Source organism: Colias eurytheme, chromosome 6 (genome assembly GCF_061535395.1).
Source record: "Colias eurytheme isolate Ceu_HAF_F1 chromosome 6, ilColEury1 Martin Lab GWU primary, whole genome shotgun sequence".
Lineage (NCBI taxonomy): Eukaryota > Metazoa > Arthropoda > Insecta > Lepidoptera > Pieridae > Colias > Colias eurytheme.
Window position 1 is genome coordinate 974,656 of NC_142985.1, and position 25,022 is coordinate 999,677.

At 35.0% G+C, this 25,022-nt stretch overlaps 1 protein-coding gene and 1 long non-coding RNA gene across 2 annotated transcripts in view; one reads left to right on the forward strand and one right to left on the reverse strand.

Moving 5' to 3' along the window:
* Positions 1–25,022, reverse strand: part of Obsc (Obscurin) — an 81,686-nt gene that overhangs the window by 20,009 nt on the left and 36,655 nt on the right. The window contains exons 7-32 of the mRNA XM_090102396.1: positions 20,002–20,094; positions 19,060–19,359; positions 18,646–18,796; positions 17,170–18,462; positions 15,858–16,847; positions 15,468–15,710; positions 14,814–14,955; positions 14,372–14,562; positions 13,241–13,498; positions 12,283–12,460; positions 11,677–11,854; positions 11,016–11,206; positions 9,856–10,011; positions 9,383–9,503; positions 8,561–8,721; positions 7,966–8,141; positions 7,382–7,550; positions 6,514–6,632; positions 5,099–6,043; positions 4,863–4,964; positions 3,850–4,671; positions 2,660–2,941; positions 1,888–2,121; positions 1,309–1,498; positions 688–866; positions 80–306 (exon numbers count right to left, since the gene is read on the reverse strand). Coding sequence (XP_089958522.1) covers positions 80–306; positions 688–866; positions 1,309–1,498; positions 1,888–2,121; positions 2,660–2,941; positions 3,850–4,671; positions 4,863–4,964; positions 5,099–6,043; positions 6,514–6,632; positions 7,382–7,550; positions 7,966–8,141; positions 8,561–8,721; positions 9,383–9,503; positions 9,856–10,011; positions 11,016–11,206; positions 11,677–11,854; positions 12,283–12,460; positions 13,241–13,498; positions 14,372–14,562; positions 14,814–14,955; positions 15,468–15,710; positions 15,858–16,847; positions 17,170–18,462; positions 18,646–18,796; positions 19,060–19,359; positions 20,002–20,094 — 8,091 coding nt within the window. The remainder of the gene's footprint in view (positions 1–79; positions 307–687; positions 867–1,308; positions 1,499–1,887; positions 2,122–2,659; positions 2,942–3,849; positions 4,672–4,862; positions 4,965–5,098; positions 6,044–6,513; positions 6,633–7,381; positions 7,551–7,965; positions 8,142–8,560; positions 8,722–9,382; positions 9,504–9,855; positions 10,012–11,015; positions 11,207–11,676; positions 11,855–12,282; positions 12,461–13,240; positions 13,499–14,371; positions 14,563–14,813; positions 14,956–15,467; positions 15,711–15,857; positions 16,848–17,169; positions 18,463–18,645; positions 18,797–19,059; positions 19,360–20,001; positions 20,095–25,022) is intronic.
* LOC149907399 (uncharacterized) overlaps positions 20,719–25,022 on the forward strand; it is a 64,535-nt gene continuing 60,231 nt past the window's right edge. The window contains exon 1 of the long non-coding RNA XR_016456779.1: positions 20,719–20,810. This is a non-coding gene — a long non-coding RNA (uncharacterized LOC149907399). The remainder of the gene's footprint in view (positions 20,811–25,022) is intronic.

Genomic DNA, 25,022 nt, shown 5'->3' on the forward strand with positions numbered 1-25,022 from the left:
ACAACTCCCTGTAATAATTATAAAAACAGAACAATGTTGGCAACATCATAATACAGTATGACTGACATTAAATACCAACCTTGCCAGCATCTCCCGCATTAAAGTGCTTGATCTCCAGTTCACTGTCCACTTGTCCCCCCACCTCAGTGGTTATAGTCCGTCGCTCATCATTAACAAGTTCGATTCCCTCTCTGTACCATTTCACTTGGGGTTTCGGTACTCCGTCACAACGCACTGTGAGGGTTAGATCGTCGTAGTCTTTGACTGTTTGCTTTTGAAGCGGTTTCGTGAATACTGGCTCGTTTGCTGGAAGATTTTGAGAAATTAGACACGTTATTTTGAATTACTGTTAATTATTTTTGGTGGAAAATTTTACATTTAACATTTATTTTACTTAAGATTATTAGTTAGTTTGAATGTAACTTTTTCTAACTCGACTTATCTTCAAAATATTTTATATTAAGCAAAATATGAATACCCCGCAATAGAGTTTACAAATTATGCAACATACTTTGTATTGCACCATGTAAACAACAATAAGTTGAAAATACACGGGTTTGTGATAAGCATTTATGAGAAATTCCATATACATATGTAGTTACATTATTAGTGTTGGTGTGAATGCCTTGATTAGTACTAAGTCGTATAATTTCCATATTTTTTCAAATGTTAAAAGACATTACTTACTATGCACAGTAAGTTTAGCCTGCTGAGCCGATTCCCCGATTTCATTCTTAGCGGTAACAGTGTACACTCCCGCGTCAGTCACACCGACTTTCTTGATGGTTAGACTGTATGTCTCTGAAGGTATGTCTTGAGATATTTCAATGTTCGTTGTTGGTTGGATTACGTAGCCATCTTTGCTCCTAAATAAAGATTAATAAAATTGAAACATTGACATTAATGTTTAAATTAATATTATGAGTAAAAGTTAGTGCTTATTTTGCAGATTTTAAAATATCGTTATAATTCAAATTAACAACGTGTTTTCTTAGAATTTAAGACGAAAGATGCGGGTTTGAATCCCGCCTATTGATCGAATTTTTTATGTTCTTTAATAATTTAAATATAAATTGAACATAAATCATTTGAATGCTATAAAACTAAATATCAAATTAAAAATAGCTTTATTATCAACATATTTATATCATCTTTCTTTTTTTCTTTCTTTCAAGCCTTAATTCATCCATAGTCGGGTATAGGCCTCCTCATGTTTTTTCCATTCTTTTCGGTTTTTGGCCATATCTTATATTTATATCATAATGATCGTAAATATTATTTTAATGGCGAATTCTAATCCAAACTTACCACTTAACTTCAGCAATGGGATTCGCCTTAATCTTGGTGATGAAGGTGGTTTCCTCATAAGGTACTGTGGTGATGTCCTTCAGCGGTTCGATCTCTGGTCTCAACAGAATGTCAAGACGAGCTGAACATTCCCCTACTCCGTATTGGTTCTTGGCTTGGATGGTGTATTCTCCGGTGTCTTGGTGACGACCTGATGATGGAATTAAGAGGAAATAAAAAAAGACGGGTTGCAATCCGGGAGTGCCGGCAGAAGGGAAAACTTGATTATTAATGTTGAGCATGTTTGATATCCGTCTTACGCTTTTTCGATCAGGTCACGTGTCGTGACGCGAGTTTAAGATTTTATACCCATTACAGAAAAAGTGCTCAACGCCGCTAAAGAAGTTTTCACTTCAAAAAAATTGTAGATATCTATATTAAATGCTATGTCATAATATGTAAAACACTACTAATTTAAATGGTGAATCTGCGTACTGAAAAATAAACCATAATCGTTTTTTCTCCATAATTAAAGATTTTCACGAAATATTTTATAGCGTCTTATCATTTTTATCTCAGTTCCACATCACAAAAACTCACCAGTAGGTATATGCAAGGTAAAGATGCACTCCTTCAGTCCATGTTCCAGGTCTTTAGAATCGGCACTAGTAGTGACCGTGGCATCGGGTACTATCACGTTGCCGTTGAGAAGCCAAGCCACGTGCGGTAACGGGTCAGCAGTACATACTGCCTTGAGAGTGACTGGTTCGCGTTGCATTACTCGTTGTGCTTCGAGTGGCTGCTTGAAAATGGGCTTGCGGTATTCCGCGACCGCTGGAAGGATTTTAAAGTGAAACTTTTATTACATCGTCTCAAACTTTTTGGTCTGTGTAGCGCATGTCGCGTGTATCGCGTCACGTGACATGCGCTACACAAAGCAGTGTTCGGAACCGTTCGAACAGTTTCACTTTTACCGTGGTTTCATAAAACCACACAACATTTTATTTCTTATGTAGATGATATTGTTTTATTGTTGTTACATTTTCGTATGTAGATGATTTAGAAGTGAATATATTACTTGAATAATAAGTTAAGCATCATAATTATGGTTCTGTCCGAATATAAGTGAGGAGCAATAGTGACACGTTTATCTGAAGAAAATAAATATCAAACAACTTTTAAACTCTCCACAATGCTAGACAGTATGTTACATTTTGGAGATGGCATAGATAGCTATTGTTGTTTATCCATGATGATAAATCATAGGTAAAAAATATATTTGTGTATACTGTATTATACGCAGTAAAGGTAGGGAAATATAGCAAGTCTCAAATAATAGAGAGTAGATGAGAATATTTTTAAATAAACTTACGTGATACATCCAACTGAGCATCCAGCACTTGTTTACCCAACTTGTTGCTTATCTCACACTGCCACTTGCCCATATCCTTCAGATCTACAGCATCTATCTCTAGCTTGTATACATCTCCATCATTGGTGATATGAACTCTGCTATCTGGCTTAACTTCGCTACCGTCGTGCAGCCAGCGTACTGTTGGCTTCGGAGTACCAGCCGCTTGTACCGTGTAAACCAGAGGCAAGGACTCGTAAGTGTGGCCGTCCTTCATGCTGCTCTCTTTTAATGTGGGTGATGCTAGAAGGCAAATAAGTAACTTAGTGTTTTGTTTGTCGTTGATATGTCAATAACCGAAGCGTAGCTGATAGAAGAGAAGATCGAAGCATCGCTATTTATAATTGTAGCTAGATTTGTAGCGTTTAAGAGTTCTGTTATCTTATGTTTACCTGAATAATGCAATTTTTAAACGAAAAAAAGAATAACATCATCTGTTGAACCTAGCTATTTACGAAAGATATTCTAAGAGCTTAAGAACTTTGCAATAAAATTTTCATATAAGCAAACTTTTTAAGCAGCCAATGCTGACAATGTTTCACAATCATAAATACATACAATATACAAATAGAATAGAATTGGCGCATATGTACAGCCGTTATTGCAGAAAATACTAGTTCATACTTACCCAATCATTTACAGCAAAGTATTTGCAGTGTATGTGTAAATACTTACCGTACTTGTGTGTTCGTTTGTTGGCCTTAAGGTTTACAACACCATGCCATGCGAGGAAAATAATAAAAGTTTTACCTTGATGAAGATGACTTGTATAGTTGCTAACACCTTCGACGGAGCGGAACCCAAGTATTAGTATGCCAGAAGGAAATGTTATTACGCATGCGCGCTAAAACAAACATACGATTGAAAATTAGTATAACGTTTGCGTCAATTTCGACAGAAATCTATTTTTTAGCTATTTTCGGAGACTTTTTCTTCTTTTAAATTCTACTATATGTTATTTTATATTTTATCAGCCAAAGTTTTTAGAAAATAGCTAACTAATAGAATAATTTTTCAGCAATTTTACTTTATAAGCGACAACAAGAAGTTATTATTATGACGGACAAACAGCATTATTTTATTTTTTCATTTCAGCCGCGCGCATCAATAAATTATTTCTTGTTCAATAATTTAATTTACTTGAACATTACCTTTGACATCTTCCGTATTTATTATTTCGTCTAAAATGCTCCTCTGCCTCTGACTCCGTTTTAGTAAATCTTCAATATCTCCGTCTTCCTCTTCCGCGACACTAAATAAACTCGAACCTTTTTTCCTCCTCTCTACTGTAGTTTCCGCGACATTTTTTGTTATATTATCAAAGCTTTTCATCGGTTCCATTACTAATTCTTCTAAAAGCCTACTTTTAATATCGTCTCTTTTACTATCGTCATTAATATATTCGTTTGCTTCGAATTCCCTCGATATGTGTATCAGTCTTTCTGTGACATCGTTTTCGAACACCTTTTCCGATTTCTCTTTCAATATAACCGATTCCTCATCCCCCTCATTCGTAAAGTAATCTTCTATGAAAGAAGTTTGACGCACGTATGAGTCTTTACTGAATACTTTCTTCCTTTCATCTATTTCGAAAATAGATTTGGAAAGATCTTCAATAGAAATTTCACGGGATAAAGAATCATTTTGCCAGCTGATATCGTCTTCGGAGACGGATCTAATGGATATAGTTCTATTGCGAGATGATCGACCCATTCGAGGATTAGAGTCAGCATCAGAGTCAGTTTGCGGTTCCTCAATCAGTCCGTAAATTCCCCGCCTTACGTGGTCTGGTATTGTGTAATATCCAAGCTCAGATAAATAGTAACTGTGACTAGCAATTTCTTCCACTTCGAGTGAAGTTGTATGCGGAGTATTCGGTAGGATAACTTTTCTATCATACTCATCATCATCACATTCCTCAAAATGCACGGACGTTGAAGTCATTTTATGTAAAGTGCGCGTTTCGGCTGGACCTATCAGTTAAAATATTATTATATCGGACAGAAAAGTATTGATATTATAACAAATAATATGAACGTGCAATGGTATTTTTTTATTATATGAATACTACAAAAGAGACTACGATTTAAATTATTAATTTGAATTAACATGAAGTGAAATGACAGGTTATAATGGGAAGAAAAGCGGGAAGTTTCATACTGACCTGTTATAATAGCGCCATGTGAGCGAGAGCTGCTGACTTTGGATACGATAATCGAGCCATCATCACCTGACTTGAATGTGGTTACTGTTTCGAAAACTCGGCCTAAACAATAAATCACACTTGGAATTGTTAAGGAAAACACAAATTAAAAACATGCAATGCTACGCGCGAAATAGTGAGTGTCACTAGACGAAAGCTGTTTGCTTGTTTGTGAAGAAGCAAAGCGCGTTGTATACCTTCGGTTTCAGCACTCAACGGTTCTTCAGCAATTGATTGTTTTTTAATTGATTTACGTTTCGGCGATTTTATTTCTACTTCCTCAATTATTTCTGGCTTGGTGACGTCCTTTTGGACTTGTTGCGGCTCAGTTTCAACTTCTTCAACGATAGGCTTCTTATTTTGTTTCTTGATATCTACATCAATATCAACTTCTTCAATTATTTCAGGTTTGGTCACGTCTGTTTGCCCTTGTTGAGGTTCAGTTTCTATTTCTTCAATAATGGGCTTTTTGTTTTGTTCATTATGGTTTTCATCCCAGAAAGAACCAGTATCCGCTTCCTCAGGTTCCGTTACAGATTTTTTAGGTTTCTGTGGTGTGGCTGCAATGTCATCTACCTTCTTGGCTTTAGCCTTACCATCGTCATCAACATCATCCCAAAATGATTTTTCTTCAGCTACTTCTGGTTCTGAGAATGATTTTCTACCTTTATCTTTCGACGGTGTCTGAACTTCTTCAATCTTGCTCTCTTTCTTTCCACTCATGTCTTTATCATCTACCAACGACTTTTCTTCGGCTACTTCTGGTTCGGTTATCGATTTTCTGGCTTTATTTAATTTTGATTGATCGAGATCTTCATTTTTAACTTTTTTAACTTTGTTACTTTCATCATCCAGAACTGATTTCTCTTCTACTGTTTCAGGTTCAGTAATTGATTTTCTAGCCTTGTTCGAAGCTGGCTGATCGACCTCTTCGAAAGAAACTGATTTAGCCTTAGCACTATCTGTGTCATCTAAAATGGATTTTTCCTCTGCTGTTTCAGGTTCTGTTTTTCCCTTTTTAGCTTTTTTCTTACCTCGATCGTCTATTTCCTCTTCTTTTACCATTTTCGACTGTTTGCTTTCGTCGTCAAGTTCATTTTCTTGCATAGTTTCTTTAATGAATCTCGAGTGTACTTCTCTGGCTATTGAACACAATGAAAAATGATGACAATATTAAATGAATTAAAATGGGAGATATAAAAATTAATAAACAAATGTAAGGTTACGTGCTAGAAGAATAATAGTAGGGTAATGTGGTTCGGAGTGCACACGAGCATTCGAGTCTATTGAATGCTTTTTTTGTACCAAGTACTTATCAACTAGGACGTCACAGTAAAAATACATAAACTACGTGCAGGTAGTCAGGTCTACTGATCTACTACAAACTAAGTTATCGCTAACTACTACAGTACCAGTGGCTTCCAGGCGTGTATTTTCATGTGCATTACCAGTTGAAGCGTGTACATTGTTTTATTGTCTGTATCGTTGATCTAGAGCTAAACTAAAGAGTCTATAACTAAAAATCTAAGAGGACTACTAATTTCTTCCTTAATATAATTTTTGGAATATTTTTTATAACCGAGTGTGTGTGTTAATTCTACGTTATACTTACTGTGTACTGTGACAGTACTCTTGGAAGATACACTTCCCATTTCATTTTCTGCGCGAACTTCATATTCTCCGCCATCTTCTTCTTTGATAAGAGTTACCGTCAGGTTATAGTTCTCTAACCTGAATGAAATATTAAACGCGTTTTATCAGGTCACTATGATAATTAATCGTTATTAAAATAAAATAAAACCTAATTGATAATAATTAATTTTTAAGTGTGTGCGGCTAAAAATTCTAAATTTGGAATGAATTTTCATTTGTAACGGTTTATTGCACGCCTCATAACATAAGCGAAGCGTTGAGGTGGGTACTACTGTCACTTCGCGCAAAACATTTGATTTTTCAAACTTAAAATGTCTTTATGTATCATACATTGCACTTGTAAGATAATACATACACACACATATTAAGAAAAAACACTATTTTTAACGTTCATGATATTTTTGATGTCATTTTTGTTATTTAAACTAGTTAAAAAACAGTTTAAAAAAGTTCTGTCTTGGACGTCCGTGTGTCTGTATGTGCGGATCCTTTTTCTTGTTAACACGATAGCGACCGAAATACTTTACTAATCGAGTCTTTTTTTTTCTCTTATGCTTGAGTATGCTCAGGAATAGAACCCTTTCATTTTTCAGGGTCTGATTCGATGTGGTTTAATTGTTATTAAATAAACAAAAATAATAATTAATAAAAAATTATGAGGCGTGCACTTTTGGATTTTCCAAATTATTTTTTTACTTTTGTCTAATTATATGTATTTGGTAACTCAAACTACATGAAGAGTGAGTGCAGCGAAAAATAACTATTTTTAAATTTATATTTAGAACAATTTCAACATTTTATATCCAAGAAAAGACAAGTCTTCTCACCTCTGTGTGTCTCTTTCTATCTTGATTCTTGCGTCAGTGGTGACCTCTTTACCATCCTTGTACCATTTGACCTTGGGTTCGGGACAACCTTCCACTTCTACCTCCAGTTTCAGGGTTTGACCTTCATCAACTGTCATGTCTACCAGACTCTTGGTGATGCGGGGCTTCCCTGGAAATTTGTTTTTTTTATTACATATCTTGCGTTTGACAGTTATTCATAATTAAGGTTAAAGCAAATATGTAATTTGTGAAGAATTCAACAGTTTAGTTGTTGTAAGAATTAACTACTTTATTTTTTTGTGTTTTAAACCAGAATTAAGATGATTTGCAATTTGTCCTAACTGGAAACTACGGAATTATATTCCTTTGTTCGCCGTCAAAGTAACTTGTGATTTAGAATACATAACATTGTATAAAATATATGAATTTTATGTCTCTCCGATTTGGTTATATTATAAAATCTAATTATTGACCTTCTATCATCATTGGCTACGTCATTGAGATGATAATTCATTAAATTACTGCAGCTTGATAGTAAATTTTGTCTACTCTTCGCTTATTCTATTTTAAACTTTAATACTCACTATTAACGGTGAAAGTGGCTTGGCAGGAATCAGCACCCAGCTCATTGGACACTTTACAAGTGTACTGTCCAGACATCTCAGCGGACACTTCCTTCAATATCAGCTTGTGAGTGCTGCCGTTGTCCACACGACTGTAGACTGTCTTCTTTTCGGTGATTTCCACGTCTCCTAAGTACCTGTGATCAAAAATTTATATATTCGTATATTATCTTATGCATAAATTGATGCACTTTGTCATTTCTATGAAATCAAAATTATAATGCCAAATGGTAAAGGGCGATTGTGAATAAATCGGTACAAGTATAAAAACATGTCAACACAACATATTTAACAAACCCTAGTATGCCAGCGTTGTAGAATATGTTTACTTCTTCAAAGGAGGTAAGTATTCTCGGTAATGGTAGTACTGGTTCTTATGATAGTTATGATGACGGTAATGTTGTTGATAATGAAAATATTGATGGTATTTATGATAACACTTCTAATATAAATAGTAATGCTCACAGTGCTGAGGATAGTGGTAATGACGATGACAACGATCATAATAAAAATAATGCTCCTGTTAATCTAATTCTTACTAATTCTAATCACATACCACTGCACTTTAGGCTCCGGATAAGCATCCACGTCAACAGTGAACTCCACATTAACATCCCCTTCACTAGCGGTTCTGTTTTCCAAGCGCCGTGTGAACTGTGGCGCGCAACGCACGTGCAGTAAGCACGAGTCACTGCTTGAGCCGTGCACGTTACGGATCTGTACAATGGAATTATTTATTTTTTTATTGCAGATATTATAGGGTGGTGGTTTTAGGCATTGATTTTTTTTATTTTTAAAAAATCTGGGTATATTATTTATTTTAATGTAGATATTTCAGGATTTCTAAGGCATTTTTTATTTATTTATTGATAACACTTTATTGTAAATCCAAAATAGGTGTGTTCAAAAGACGGCTATGATTTTTTTAATGTAGACGAGGATGGTGATTGGTGGTTCTAGGCCATTACTTCTTTTATTTAGTGAAAAGCTTTATTGAACAATCCCAATTGAACAATACTACTAATATAATGAAAACAATAAAGAAAAACATGACGAGTGTACAGTTAAAAATCTATTCTGGGAAACCAAAAAAGGATATAGGATATGGATATTGTATAGGCAGACAATGTATGATTGATTGTAATAGCTGGAATTATTTGTTTGACAGTGGCAATACAGCAGCACAGGCTTTATTTTGTCATTCACGATTTGTGTGGATATTATAAATTAAGAGGAAACAGTGGCAATATGCATATATCTATGAAATTAAGCAATTTTTCTATATCTAACAAAAAATAGGAAATTTGGTAAAATTTACATTACTACTATTATAAAATAACCTAGAAAAAGCACCCTATAACCATTTAACATTACCCACCTCACAAGAATACTCCCCAGCATCAGCCCTCGCAGCGGAGGTGATGACCAACTTGTGTGCTTCACCAGATGATGAAATCTTGATCACTGATGATTCCTTCAGCTCTGTTTTGTTCTTGAACCTGGTAAATTAATTGAGTCTTCAGGAAACGAACCAATTTTTACAAAATGGTCGGGGAAGGTTTGAAGTTAGCGGAGAAAATAAATATTTATTTTCTCTAAAAGACACAGACGAGAAAATAGTTATTGCCAAATGTAAATTTTCATTAAATTGGAAATATCTAATAACTAATTGAGTTTTCAAGGGTATTAGAATTAATTATATACGAAAGAAAACATAGATTAGTTCTTATATTGTCGACTCAAAGCGAACTTCGACCTGTTTTATATAATACACGTAAAAAATTGATGACTAATGATCAATTTTATTTACATTTTAGTCAGATTTTTGGTCATTTGATTTGTATAACTCACCAAGTAACAGTAGGAGCCGGTTCTGCTTCAGTCTGTATTTCGAAGGTGACAGTCTCCTTTTCATCGCACACTTTAGAGCTTCCCAGCTTCTTGGTGACCTTGGGCGGTGACGTCACCAGCCACTGCCAGAAGTCGGAGCATTGGTTCACTTCGTTCCTGGAAAATATTATAATAGCTGATGTCAATTTGTATAAAATTTTATCATTCTTATCAAGTTAGACATAGTTATCAAGTTTCCTCATTTTGATTGGAATTATATCATTAAGTACATAAAGAATGCTCTTAAAGAGTCTTCTTAAGTTCTTACCGTAAAAAAAGACGGGTTGCACTGGGGGAGTGCCGGCAGAAGTAAAAACTTGATCATTAACGTTGAGCATGTTTGATATCCATCCGTCTTACGCTTTTTCGATCAGGTCTCGTGTCCTGACGCGAGTTTAAGATTTTATACCCATTACAGAAAAAGTGCTCAACGCCGCTAAAGAAGTTTTCACTTCAAAAACAATTTCCGTAAAAATTGGCAAGATTTTTTTGACATGTTATCATTTGACTTTTAATATCGATACCAACGGATATCATCACGTTGTGGTCTATTTCTGCCATTATTTTTCTTTGTTACTAGTTCCACTGTTTGCTTACATAGTCTATATTATAAAAATGAATCGCAAAATGTCTTGGTAAGCGCATAACTCGAGAACGGCTGAACCGATTTCGATAATTCTTTTTTTATTATATTCCTTGAAGTACGAGGATGGTTCTTATGTAGAGAAAACGTAAATATGTACCACGGGCGAAGCCGGGGCGGACAGCTAGTATTTTAATAAAAAGGCAGTCTATTTTTTTTGGCTATAAAAATATCACATAACATTTGCATAAAAAAAATGTGTGCGTGTAGTATGTACTAGTGTACACACGTAAGAAGTGAAACTTCTTTATAATCTTATTTTTCAAAAAATAATTTACTATATTCAACTTTACAGAAATACGTCGAATCACGCGTGGTAGGGATAAGAAAAAGATGGCGCGTAACGGAAAAATGTCACGCGTAACGAAAAAATGTTACACTAAATTTTTTTCCAACCCCGATAAAGAAGTTTCACTTCAAAAAACTAAAATCCAAGTTACTTTAGTTAAACGATAGTAACTTATACATTTTAACTCACTTAGCGACCACAGAGTAAGACCCAGTATCGGTCAGCTTAGCATCCTTAATGGTGATGGTGTACACCTCCTCCGACTCCTTGGTGATGATGATGCGTTCAGAGCTGGTGATGAGAGCCCCATCCTTGTAGAAGGTCACGTCTGGTGATGGAGTACCTTCTACCTCGATGCGTACTGTGTGTGTTGATTCCACCTGGAGATAATGTTAAAGGAATTTGCTCAAAAAAGTTGGTTATTTTAAAAATTAAGATTACTAATGATCAGGTAAAAAATTTTCATAACTTTCAAGAAAAGTTATCAAAACAAGTTGTCTTGAAATATTCAGGTTTTTTTTCTAATTCTATATGAATTATTTTCATTCAACTATATGATAAGATTTGTTTTATTAATCTTCGAAAAATATTCAATTGCACTTAGATTTTTGATTTATCAATCAAATAAAAATTCTTAACTACATTTATGACTGCGTAAGCACGCATATTTTATCATATATTTCGTCCTCTATTGTAGATTCTTCAACATTTTATCTTTATCTATGCTTAGTTATCGCATTAGATTCGTATCGAAGTGAACATTGTGTACACTTCCAACCAAAAATAAAAACAAAAAGGACACTTAGTCCAACCAACCAATTTCCAACCAACAATTATAATACGAACTCACCATACAAGTCTGGTTCTCGATCTTCTTCTTAATCTTAGGTGGTGCTGTGACCACCAGGTTGATGGTGGTGGTATCATCACCAAGATCGTTAGAAGCTGTCACTTCATACACACCGCTGTCCGCTACTGTGACGTTCTTTATTACGAGTGACATGTTCTCGTCATCTTCGTGGAGGAACCTGGGGTGAAGATGTTATTATTTAACTTAGTAATTTGCCTGGCTTAGGCAGTGGAAAATATTATACTATATAAATAATACATTTGCTAAACATTGGGAATAAAATACGCCTATATATTTGGAAATAAATTGTAAAAGGCTTATAAATAGTCTAGCTTTTATCAAATTTATTAATGTGATCTTAAAAATAGTATTATACTAATTCTAACTACTAAAACAACATTCTAATCACATTTATCAAGTTCAAGTATCTCTTCTTCCAAAACTACCAAATAGTCTCCTTTACGATTGAACAGAGCTATTGCTCTAATAGTAAACAATCCAATAGCAATTAGCCCTACTTCTTCTTATTAATGCATCTTATATTTAAACATAGATATAGCTCCAATAGAAACACTTAATATACTAGCACTACTATTAACTACATACTTATGCCTAGCATCAGCCTCCACCACCTCGCCCTTGTGCTTGAACACCACGATGGGTTTGGGGTAGCCCTTGCACACCACTTCTAACATGGCGGACCCTCCACTTGATACAACTGGCTCCCGGTGTTCTATCTCAAGGGTGGGCTTTTCGGGCTCACGGTGTAAGTAGTTTACGGCACCTAGGTGATAATTATCTTAAGTTAATTTGATGACAATACTACTCGATCCGGCTCCACCTGGTTAGACATTTTTCGTGGTTATTTATTTTTTATCAGTAAATATCTTAATTCAAACGAAGACACATCCAGTAAACTAAAAATCAGTAAAGCCATTTCAACCGTTCTCGTTTCAACTTACTACGACTTTTTTTTTTAATTATTATAGACGATTTTTTTTTAATTTGCTGTAAATATTTTGTGTTCAAGGTATGGTCCAATCTCTTAATGATGATTTAAATCAGTTAAAAGGTGTTTAGCTTGAAAAATATTACATTGAAGTTTAGAAATAAGAGAGATAAGCGTTATTACATTCTTTTAACACTTTCATATATAAAACATGGCATGAACATGTGAAACATGAAATAAATTGTAATACACAACTGGATTCATGAGATGCCAATGCTGTAAACAAGGCCTAGACCGGATTAGTTAAGGCGGTACGGTTGCCAAGTGTCGAACTATTATTGTAGAATTTAGAGCGCTTCAAGCGAATTAATTAAGAACCACATAATATAAGAGGAGCTGTAAAGTTACATTTTAAAGAAAAACACCAAATATTGACAATGATTTGAATCACTTGAGGCATAATTTAGCTTTTCTCGGTTTGGAAATCCTCGGATATTTTCATAACTCAGAAAAAAATTATGAATGTAATGTTAAAAGATGTTAAAATAAGTTGAAGTAATAGATTAAAAATAAATCTTAAAATTAATAATTGTAAGAAAAATAAAACAAACGAACCTTGCACAGTAAGTTCAGCGGAACAGGAAATATTTCCAGTGCTGGTCTTAGCGACGCATGTGTACAATCCAGCATCTTCAGGTTTAACGTGCTGGAACACCAGCGCCAAAGAATCCTCATCATCTCCGAGGAGGACCTTGAACCTCTCTTCAGGGTCAAATTCAAGGCCATCGCGCTTCCACGCGAATACAGGCTTCTCTCCCTTTGCCAGTAAACCTTCACCACCCGGCAAAAGCTCCCCGAAAATATTCTTGTCATCTGGTGATATGTGATTCATTTTAAACTCTATCCAATTTACAAAACTTTAAAACTCTAGGAAAGTCTTATCATTATTTTGTTTAACCACCGTTTTAAATAAGCTTTAGCGCAATGCAATCTTTCACGCGGAGACGTCGCGACAAACTGATCTTTGATCGAAGTCTTTGCCAAAATTAAAATAGAGTAAACAAATTCAGTTAACAATTGAGGGCATTAAACCTCTGCTTTATTCTGTAATCTGAAGAATTGCATATAACATAATTGTATAATATTTAAAAGGAAAGGCGTAACATTGAAATCCCGAGACCATATATTTAGTTGCGAGTTATTTTTAACGTGCCAATAATTCATAAACAAACATTGGACACAATCCAAACGTTTTAACTAAAATGTGTGGCATAACTTTGTCGTTAATTTGTTTTAAAATAAAACGAATATCAAGATCGCGATAAGTTTTCATATAATAAAAATATTTTTACGATTTTGTCCTAGTTAAAGTGACAAGGGTTCGGTCAAACTTATTTTTAGAAGCCATTTATTATTCCTTTAATGATGCTTTTGTTTTTTATAAACAGATCAATTTTTCAGTGTTGTGTATTTTATTTATATGAATGCTATTATTAATATAATAGTATTTTGGTCTAAGTCAATTTTATTTTTAAAGTTGAGTACGCTTGTAAGTCATTTTTTAAACATTAGGATATGAGTACTTTAGCCACATTCTTAAATAATATAGACTGATGCACTTCAAAACGATACTAAAATTTCCCAAAAACGCTATCCCAATACAGGATAGACTGGACAACAATAATTTATTTTCTACTACTTGAAACTAACATTTAATTAGATGATCTCTGATATCAAGATCCTTACCAACAACAGTAACAGTGGCTTCAGACTCCACTTCCCCATATATATTGATGGCTTTGCAGGAATAAGCACCAGCATCTCCAGAATTCACATCAGAGATCACGAGCTCATAGCAGCCCTTCTCAGCGCGAGTACGGACTATGGACACACGGTCGCTGTCCAAAGTGGTTTTGATTTCTTTGCCTTCGCGGTAGCTTAAAAAGGGAGCAAGGGGCAATTTATAGAAATTGTATGTGTAAAAACTTAATCATAGTTAATAACTCGACTAAGATTGAATAAACAGGATTTAAATGAGTGGGATGAAATTTGCAAAACAGATACCATTATTGCAACGCTTTTTACTCCGGAAGACATGGAAAAACGTGACCAGAAAAAATAAAAACATAATATATTTTTCTAACACAGTTTAAACATATCTGCGAATAAAATAATGAATTAAACTTACAATTTCACATCAGGATTAGGCGTTCCCTTGACCTTGACCATAAAGCGCAAGTATGTATTCAACAATATCTCAGTGTCCTTCAGAGCTACCAAGAAGTACGGTGCGTTCTGAGCATTCTTTAGTTTCCTTTCTTCTGGAGTCACTATACATAATACAAAACAATTATACAATCAAATAATACAAAATACAAGTAACCAGGAATTACAATGACAAAATATCTTACCAAATATAACCTGTGTATAATAAAATTGACAAAATTGCTAAAGATTGGAAGAGTAACAAAGCCAGACGACACAATAATCATGCCAGTTTTTCTATTTAAGTCGCAACAGGAAAATTATAAAGAGAAAAGATTGTCTACGTGTTATGCGCTTTACGATGTTGTTGATGATTGTGGCGGCCATGCTGTTTTTTAATTGATAAGACGCTGCATATACATAGTTTGATCTATTTCTAATGTTATAGGGTCAAACTGTTTTGAACTCTTAAACGAAATTACATAAAATATTGTTGTGTGTGATATATTAATTGAAGAAATGACACATATTTCTAAATACTCGATCTATAAAAATGTAGACGTAGTGCAAAGACTAAATCTATACGAAATATGAGTTCAAAACAACTTGTCCCTAAACTAGGTAGTCATCTACTCACGCTCATGTACAATCAACTGCGCGGTGCAATGGGCGTTGCCCTTCACGTTTTCAGCCCGCGCGGTGTACAAGCCCGAGTCGTCCTCTCTACAATGCATCACCTCTAGTCTATGGACGTCCCCCGAGTTCACTATATTCACTCGATCCATCAAACGGTCCGTCAGAGGCTTGTTGTCCTTCAGCCAAGTCACTTTAACCTCTTCCAGAGAACTAATCTTGCATTCGAACATCGCATTCTCACCGGCTGCGAATTCAAACATTATGTTTTCCTACATCTTCGAGCGAAGACTTCACATAGAAGCGTTAGCACAATGTGTTGTGTGTGTTAATTCTAGAAGCATATGTACAAGCACTAAGTGTCTACTGTCGTGGGTAGTGTCGATATACTTACGCTCGATGTTCTGCCCTTCTAGAGTCTTCGAGAAAATCGGCTTTCCATCAAACGATTCAGATTTGGAAACCGATTTTTCGGATATAAACTGATCGGTTACCGATCCATTGGTTAACGATTTCTTCGAATATTCGCTCTCATACGCGGATTCACCATTCTTGGAGCTTTTCTTGGAGTATTTGGATTCAGCTACTGCCTTAGCTTCAACGTTATTTCCGTCTAAACTGGTTTCAATGTTCAATCTTGTAGAGCGAGCTTCAACGTTAGAGCTGCTAGTGATCGAATTGCGACCGTATTTCGAAGCAATACTGTCGATTTTGCTGGGAGCGTCCAGATCTACATCGTAGCTGGCTTCGATACTTTGCTTGATGGACTTGCTTTCGGAAGTTTCGATATTATTGTTCAGACCGTACTTGGCTGCAATGTTATTGATTTTGCTTTCAGTATCGGTCTCTTCTACCGAATACTTTGAATCTTTGATCGAGTTGGTTCTTTCGTAGTTAGATTCGAGAGCGTACTTCGAGCTATCCTTGACCGAGCTCCTGCTATCATAGGAATCAACGTCATATTTAGAACCACCTTTGATGGACCTCCTGCTTTCATAACTCGATTCAACACCGTAGTTCGAGCCATCTTTGATCGAGTTGCTTCTTTCGTAACCGGACTCTATTCCATACTTAGAGCCGTCCCTGATAGAGCTCCTACTTTCGTAACTCGATTCGACACCGTACTTGGAGCCATCTTTGATTGAGCTCCTACTCTCGTAACTCGACTCGACGCCGTATTTCGATCCTCCCTCGATGGCGCTAGATGTTGAGTACTTAGATTCGTACTTCGATCCAGCAGAGCCTTCAATACCTCCGATATCATAGCGACTGCTCTCTATACGAGAACCACTCTCACGGCGAGATGAGTAAGAGGAGATACCTCCATCGGCCGAAGATTCATATCGACCACCTGTTGATGATTTGCGAGTACTACTGGAGTACTCTAAATAATAAAAATGAAGAGATTAATAAAGACGACAAACAAGAAACATAATTAAGGATAATAATATCCAATTAAAATTTTCCAAATATCCAGAAGAAATTTAATGATAACTATCATAAAATAATAATTATTTTATGAAATGAAAATTAAAATATTTTAACATACTTTTTGATCATTTTTGATGTTTTCTATTAGTTGGTATATTGTACTACGTTAAATTTTCAAAAAACATAATGACAAGGGCAAATAACGAAAATTATAAGAAAGAATAATATAAAAACAAATCAATATTTTTAGGGGTTTTAAATTACATGCATCTTACCTCCAGAGAGCCGCGAACTGCGGCTGTATCTCGACATCTCTCCTTCAGCGCTTTCCTCTTGATTAACAGTTTGGCTTTCTTCTAAAACAGTATCTTCAGATCGCTTAGATTCTGTATTTGATTCTAATACCGCCTGTTTTGTTTCAAGATCTGGTACTTCTTTATTATTGTTAATCAAACTCGTGCTATTTTGTTTAATCTCTTGAGATTCCTCTGTTTTATTTTCTTGGATCGATGTTTCAGTTGTTTTAACATTAACAACTTCTGCTGTTACTTCCGAAACAGCTTCAACTTCAACGTGTTCTACTGTTTTTGTTTCCTGAGTTTTAGTATCCGCTTTCTTCTTTGAGTTACGTTTAGTTTTAGAACCTCGTTTCAATTCCTTTTGATCAGATACTGAATCTTTACTAGTTGTTGTTAATTCTGTTGTAACTTTCTGATCTTCTTTGGTAGATGTTTCTAGTTCTTGTGTTTTTTCAACAGAAACACTTTCAACCTCAGCTTTGAATTCCCCGACAGATGTAACTTCAGATTTATCTGCTTGATGCACAGATGCGACCGCTTCTGTTAATTCTTCTTTGATTTCTTCTTTAGATGTTTCAAATTGTTCAGTTGATACTAGAGAAGATTGTTGTGTATTTTGATTTTCACAGACTGATTTCTCTAGTTCTTGCTTTTGTACAATCGAAACACTTTCAACTTCTTTAGCAGACTGTTGTGTTTCAGCGACCAAGTTGTCTTGCTTTATTTCAGTATTCTCTTCGCTGATCTGTGTCTTGCTGGTAGTTTCTACTACCTCTTCCACAGATCCTTGAGAAGATACTTCTGTGCAATGAACTTGGACAGATTGTGTTGTTGAAACTTGTTTAGATTCCGATACTTCGTGTATTCCAACTTCGACGTTATTTTCAGAAGCCTGGACCTCAACGGTTTGATCAGTTTCAATAACTGTAGTACTTATTTGTGTCACAATCGATTTAGACTCTAAATCAGCTGTGACTTCTTGAGTAGTACTGATTTCTTGGACTTCACTTATAGATGCACTTTCTACGTGTTCAGATTTAGATATCTTCTCAGCGACTTCACTTTCAAGTGACGCTTTTCGCTTAGTTGTAACTTGAAGTGATTCCTCTTGTTCTCCAACTGCAGCTTCTTCTGTTCGTGCTTTCTTCTCCTTTTGACCGTCTTCTTCGTCTTCTGAGTACTCTCTTTTATTTGACTCGTCTTCAGCTTCGAAGTATTCCTCTTGGGGTAATACTTGCAGATCGTCTGCGGCGTGTTCTGCTAATGCAACTGTAATTTAAAGAAATATAATTATTGAAGTTTGCCCTTTTCTTTTACATATATTTATTTATTTCATGCAATTAGCGTTCAATATTTTATTATTGCGAACAATATTTTTTTCCCATTTCATACGATTATTTCCCACAAACGTTTCTTTATTTATTTTTTAAAAGAACAAGTGTTTAGCCTTACCAAGATCACTCGCGTATTGTCTGATTTCACGAAGCCAAGCAGTCTTAACTGAGTCCTTGTGAGCTGTGAGGGTGATGACCAAAGGTGGATTCTTTTGGTGAAGATCAAACTTTAGTGTATCTGGGTGATCTTGGATTTCTAAATCAGGAAGCTGCAAAATTTAATGAAAGGAACTATTAAAATAAATGTTTTCATCATTGCAGTTTTTGTAATTGTTAATCGTACTCTCGATAAAAAAGATCTGTTTGTTTACCTATACTAAGAATTTAGATTTAGATGTATTAAACATGCATTTTAATACGTTAAAGAAAACGAACGAACACAAATAAAAATATTTTTACAGTTTATTATTAAGGTGTTTAAATGGATAGAATTATACTTTCTATTAATACATCAGCACAGCAAAACACTGACCTTCACGATATGTTGTAAAACAAACACCGATCGATCGTCAGCAACCCTCTTGATCTTGCAGACGAGGATCCTCGCCTTAAACAGAAAAAGATACCGCTCTTTCGACCTCCCTTCTACTTCGACTGTGAACCAATCGTGGGTAAGTAATCTCCCAAGCTTGTAGATATTTCCGCGATAGCCTTCGATGCTCGCAATGAATAAGTTGTTAGTCGCTCTGTTTGGGACACCGAGAAATAGTTCCAAGGCCTTTTGTAAGTCAGTACAATCGTCACCGAGACGTTTGGAGTACTTGACTAGTTCCTGGAAAAGAAAGTGTTCAGTTTATGTGTGTAGGTAGAGATGTTATGTAATCGGGTCCCATAGATAATTTTTTTTCAAATGTACAAGAAAGATAGCCTAAACGAATGTACTGACTATTGTGAATGTGATGTACAGCGATTTATAAATATTATCGCTGATTTTAATAATTACTGTGTATACTTTCTAAAATAATACGACAATGAGTCAAAAACAATAGGCTAAAAATAAAACAGATCGGATGTATGTAATCACCATCCAATAACAAGTTAGCAGTAAAATTAAACTAAACGTAAATACGGTTTCTTACACCGTCGTATTTGTTTTTGCGATGAAAACGTCAGTGACGTCAGTTGTGTACGTTTGAGGGGAGTAATTTTAGATCCTATACTGAATTATTACAGCTTAGCTATATGCTTTTTGAGTGTTGGCTTTAAGATCATAATTATATCACATTTTCCAGTACTTTCGAATGGTGTTTAGATAACTAATGTGAGAGTTGCTATGTCTCGTAGAAAATGATTTAATGGATTCGAATGAAACTTATGATCCCGATTATAATTGTATGTTATTCTATTTCACTTATTTTCAATGTGATGAATTACGCAAACTTTGTATATTATACTGCAGAATAAGATTATTTACCTTAAGAAGGAGTTGATAGTCGTTGATTCGTTGAATCGGAAGTTTAAGATGCTCGGGAAGGCCTTTGTCGTCTCCAACTTTCTTAGCTATGTCCTGAAAATAATCTGTTTTTAGTATTATTAATTTTCCAGAAAAAAAACTTTCCTCACTGGAAATTAATGTACTTATAGGCGTTGTACAACGTTTTCAACTGCAGCAATAATAGGCAATTTTGACAAATGGAAAATCTGCTGCCGATGGGACAGTAATACAGATCAAATGAGTACTCGGAGCTACTAAATGAGTCCGTGGGGTGATTCCATTTGCATTTGTGAGAATAGACATGTTTATCAATAGCCCGAATAAAAAGTAAGCAAAGAAACCGATGGTCGACCTAAGACCTATGTTTTCTATCAGTCCCTTTAGATGAAACTATTGGTTGAAAAATTTATAAAACAGTGATTATATTTTCATATATAGAGTATGTAATTTTTTAGCAAGTAGGCGAACAAAAGATGAAATCAAATAAAAAAATAAACGAAAGAAGATTCTAAAGAGTTGATAACTTGAGTATAAAAATTGAGTAGATGCTTGAGTAGATGTTAGCAGAGCCCAAAGCAATGTTTAAGAATAGCATGAAAGTGTCATTGGTACATGACAATTTAAACGATGCCCAAGAGTTAATGGTCCTCTGAATTATATGTATAGGTCTGTGCAATTCCGATGGTTCAACAATTCGTCGCGTGTCATTGTAATTGTTTGGTCGTATGCCAATTGTGTTGTGACAAACATTGCTGAGCGTTAACTTTCACTACCGTTTCAGAATACAGGTTATTGTCTCTACTAGACTTGACTCAAAACTTTCAGGTTCAGGTATAAGAGTTTATCAAGTTTTGGATTTAGATATTCTGATCCTTTATGGCCTTTTTTTTAATAGTGGGGAAATCTTCCAAAGATACCCACGGCCCCCGGGGAAGGAGCCGTGGGTTATGTCGGATTCTTACCGACTAAAACCCCACGGTGTTCCATCGAGCCGCTTTAATGATGGGGCCGCGGGTATTGGTTGGAATTCTTCTGCGACGATCCTTTATGGCCTATCTTTATCTGATTTTCTAATTGATTCTCTAGTGTGAGTTGGTGATAAGCTGTTTAAGTCTCACAAAGGGAGAGCTTTTTGGACGGAGCGTTAGCTAACATTATAATCGCTTTATTTACCCTGTATTGTATCCTATTTAGCTTTTATTTGTATTTCTCCTGTGAGATTTTATTTTACTTTTTTAATTACTCTACTTATTGTCTTATCTGAATTTTCCATTCAAGTCAATTCAAATCTTTAATCCAGAATATTAAATAATCCTACTACTATTATAAAGGCGAAAGTTTGTAAGTATGGATGTATGGATGTATGGATGTATGGATGTTTGTTACTCTTTCACGTAAAAACTACTGAATGGATTTGAATGAAACTTTACCACAATATAGCTTATACATCAGAATAACACATAGGATAGGTTTTATCCCGGAAATCCCACGGGAACGGGAACTATGCGGGTTTTTCTTTGAAAACGCGGACGAAGCCGCGGGTGGAAAGCTAGTACATAATATATTATGTACGATATACGATTGTACGACGATACGATCGACGATACATAACAACTGAAATTGCCCTGACCGCCGACTAAGCGAGATTGTACCAATATCGCCCCTGTGGCAGGTAAGTGAGTAGCCGGTCTAAGGGGATTCATTAATGAGCAACGAGCATTATGAGTTGCTTATATAATAGCAACACCCATAATCTTAAATATACTACAAATAAAAGTTTACATAAGAGTAACACAACAATAAACAACCGAAATTACGTGTAAGCAACAGTAAAATAGTCATAAATACAAGCTCTGGAAGACTGATTCGCTAGTAAAGTCGGTCGGTTATAATTAGCCCACCTTGACATATTATAACTAGTTGACGCCAACTTTAGATATTTGGATACGGTAGAACGGAAATGTAACTAATTTATGTACGTATTAACTTAAATTTAATGAAGTTGTTTGTGGAAATATAATATTTCAGTATAGCTATCCAAAAGAGAATTCAATTGTCCGTTTAATAGTCCCTTTAAATGTCTCGCTGGTACTACATACCTAATGCCTTGTTTTCTTTGGTATAGATGTTTACTTTCTATTTATAAGTGCGTGGTATTTATGAACTATTGTCAAACTATTTTTGTATTAACAAATAAACCATGAAGAATACTTTACTAACGTAATAACTTAAAAAACAATTCAACAATATTGAATACGTAAACAGCTTTTAAAACGAAACGTCTAGATACCCGTCATAATCTTCAACTTTATTCTCCCATTGCTTTCATTCTACTGTAAATTTTATAGTTAATTACAATTATTTTCCAAAAAGGTTTACTCTGGTCATACAGTCATCAATTACAAATACCTTTAGATTTTATAGTAGACTTGTATAATATAAATTTTTGATTATGAAAATCTGTTTGTCCCGAATTAAATGTACACTCTAATTCGTCTCGTATTGTTTTCTATAACAGAAAAGAGCAGTGATTCAAAAACACTAGAAACATTGGTGTTAACAGCAGTTCTCGAAGGCCCCTATCTCGTGAAATTGTATTACTTATACTAATAACGTTATATTATTAGTTTGATTGTATAATAAGGACTCTATGATCTCTATCAATATCTGTCTGTCGTTGTTTCTTTTACCAAGTTTAAGTCAAAGATTCATAAGGTCCTTAAAAGAACTGTAACAGAAGGAATTTTATGTTCTTGATCTTGAATACTAAAATTTCCTATCTATCTATTGAGCTTTGCTTGTATGCTTTGCTGTTAAATTGTACTTGCTTCTAATTTCTTACGTAAAAGTCCCATGGGTTAATATGTTAAAACAATCTCTGTCTTAGCCCCTTTTTTACCTTGAAGCATAGAAACCCAGTACTGTACTTTTGAAAAGTATTGTATCGTAGAGCATTATAATCGCATACACTTACGTAAGAATTTACTTAATTTTTTTTTAAATAAGTACATTAATTATAGTTAAATATTTTGATATGTTATGATAGTGAAATTTCAATTTAATTTTCTTATACTGTGCTGAAACATTTCGTTAAAGGGTTGTGTTATTACTTTGATTCTAATCACAGGATTCATTAAATATAACCATAAGAGCTTATGATGTTTATGCAAAGTGTGCGTATATGTATTAGCCAAAATAGTTAATTACGAAGTTAAATTTACATTTTCGACGACACCTTACATTAATGGAATTGAAAGGAAACATAATATTGCGACTTTAAAATAACGTACAATTATTTCAATTATCATAGTGCAAAAATTTTCTATTGTGGCCCTGAAAAATCAGTCATGTTTCAACTATGTTCACAAGCCTTGGTTCACAATGAAGTAAGTATTTCAGACAACTGAGTATCAGTTAGATTTATGTTACCTTCAGAATGTTATTTTCAAAACATTAAACAGCAATACATATTCGACATGGTGGAAAGACATGACATATATCAGACTGCACAGAGTGAAAAGTAAATTTTTTGTAAAATTGTGTTTCCTATTTGATGTAAATGATAGAATCCTAAAATGATACACCGATTTCTGATATACTACAAATTTATTTCTAGTTGAAGCAGGTGATCTTTATGATAATTAGACTATGCTTGCAATAACAAGTGGATGACTAGATAGAGCTCTTGACAACAGTGACCTTGAATAGAAATTTGATGAAAAAACGAATATAAGAGTGACATGAAAAAAATTATTTAACTGTTAACTACATCAATGGTTATGTATTGTTTTTAAATAAAATTATTTTTGTAAATAACATAAGATAATTATAAAGCTATCAGTCGAACTATTACCTACCTGAAAACTATAAACTAAAATAATGTCGAGGTCAGTGTAGAGAGGTCACTCAAAATTATTATCAGGTATTTTAGAAGAGAAAACAAATCGAAGCTTTATTCATAGAAATTTTATGAAAACAATCCAAACTTGTGACATTGAAAGTTAAACGTGAACAAGTACTTGGTTAATGTTATGCATAAATGACCCTTAAACTATTAAAATGTAGGTCAAGGTCACAGAGAAAACGAGCATAGGAAAATTGCGAATCGACGCCGCGCATCCAATAGACAACGGGCGTCCCACGCAACGCCTCAAAATAACCGGACGCCTGAAACACTACACCGTTCGACGCGAATGTCGGGAAAAATGATGATTTCGCAACAGCCTATCTATTTTTGCGGCACAATCGGACTCAGTACACCTAGCTCGTACCTGAGTGAGGGGGCGGGTGGCACAGGTTTGACAACACAATCACAGTCACACACTTCACTCCAGAGAGTGGTCGGGGGTCGATCAAGCAGAGGCGTGCTCTGTTCGCGGCCGCGGCATCCAGGCGACTGATCTGCACCATGCCTTGCCCAATCCACGGCTAAACTTAGATAGGGGATACATTTCTCTGGTGACGTCGCGTGCGGCAAGGTCACCAAACAAACCTTGGGGTATCCTTGACAGGTCGATGTCATTGCTGATAAAGCTGACAGTGACATTAGTTAGTGGAGACACGCGTGAGCAGGGATTAGGAGTCATATTTGAACCGTTATTTTTAAATTACACTGAGTAGATAGTTAAAAGAAAAATAGTGGTAGCAGAATGTGGAGAAGCTAAGTAGAACTACTAATAGATTTAAGATTTTATCAATATTCGAAATGGATTAGTCGCTTATGTAGCTACGCTTTTCTTCTATAATGGTAATACAAATAAGTGTTAAACACAAATTAGTACACGATAAGAATGACAGGAGAGAGATGCGGCCTTCAGTATCGTGGAGCGCTATGGAAAAGCGAATAGAGCTTTATAATTTCCTATTTGGTATTTTCACATCAAGGTTTAAATTTTATATAGCATTCCACCTGTAACCCAATTTTGCAAAAGAAGCAAAGCCCCCAATACTACTCTAGATAGAAGGAAGGCTTACATGATTGTTATTAGACGCTGGGATGT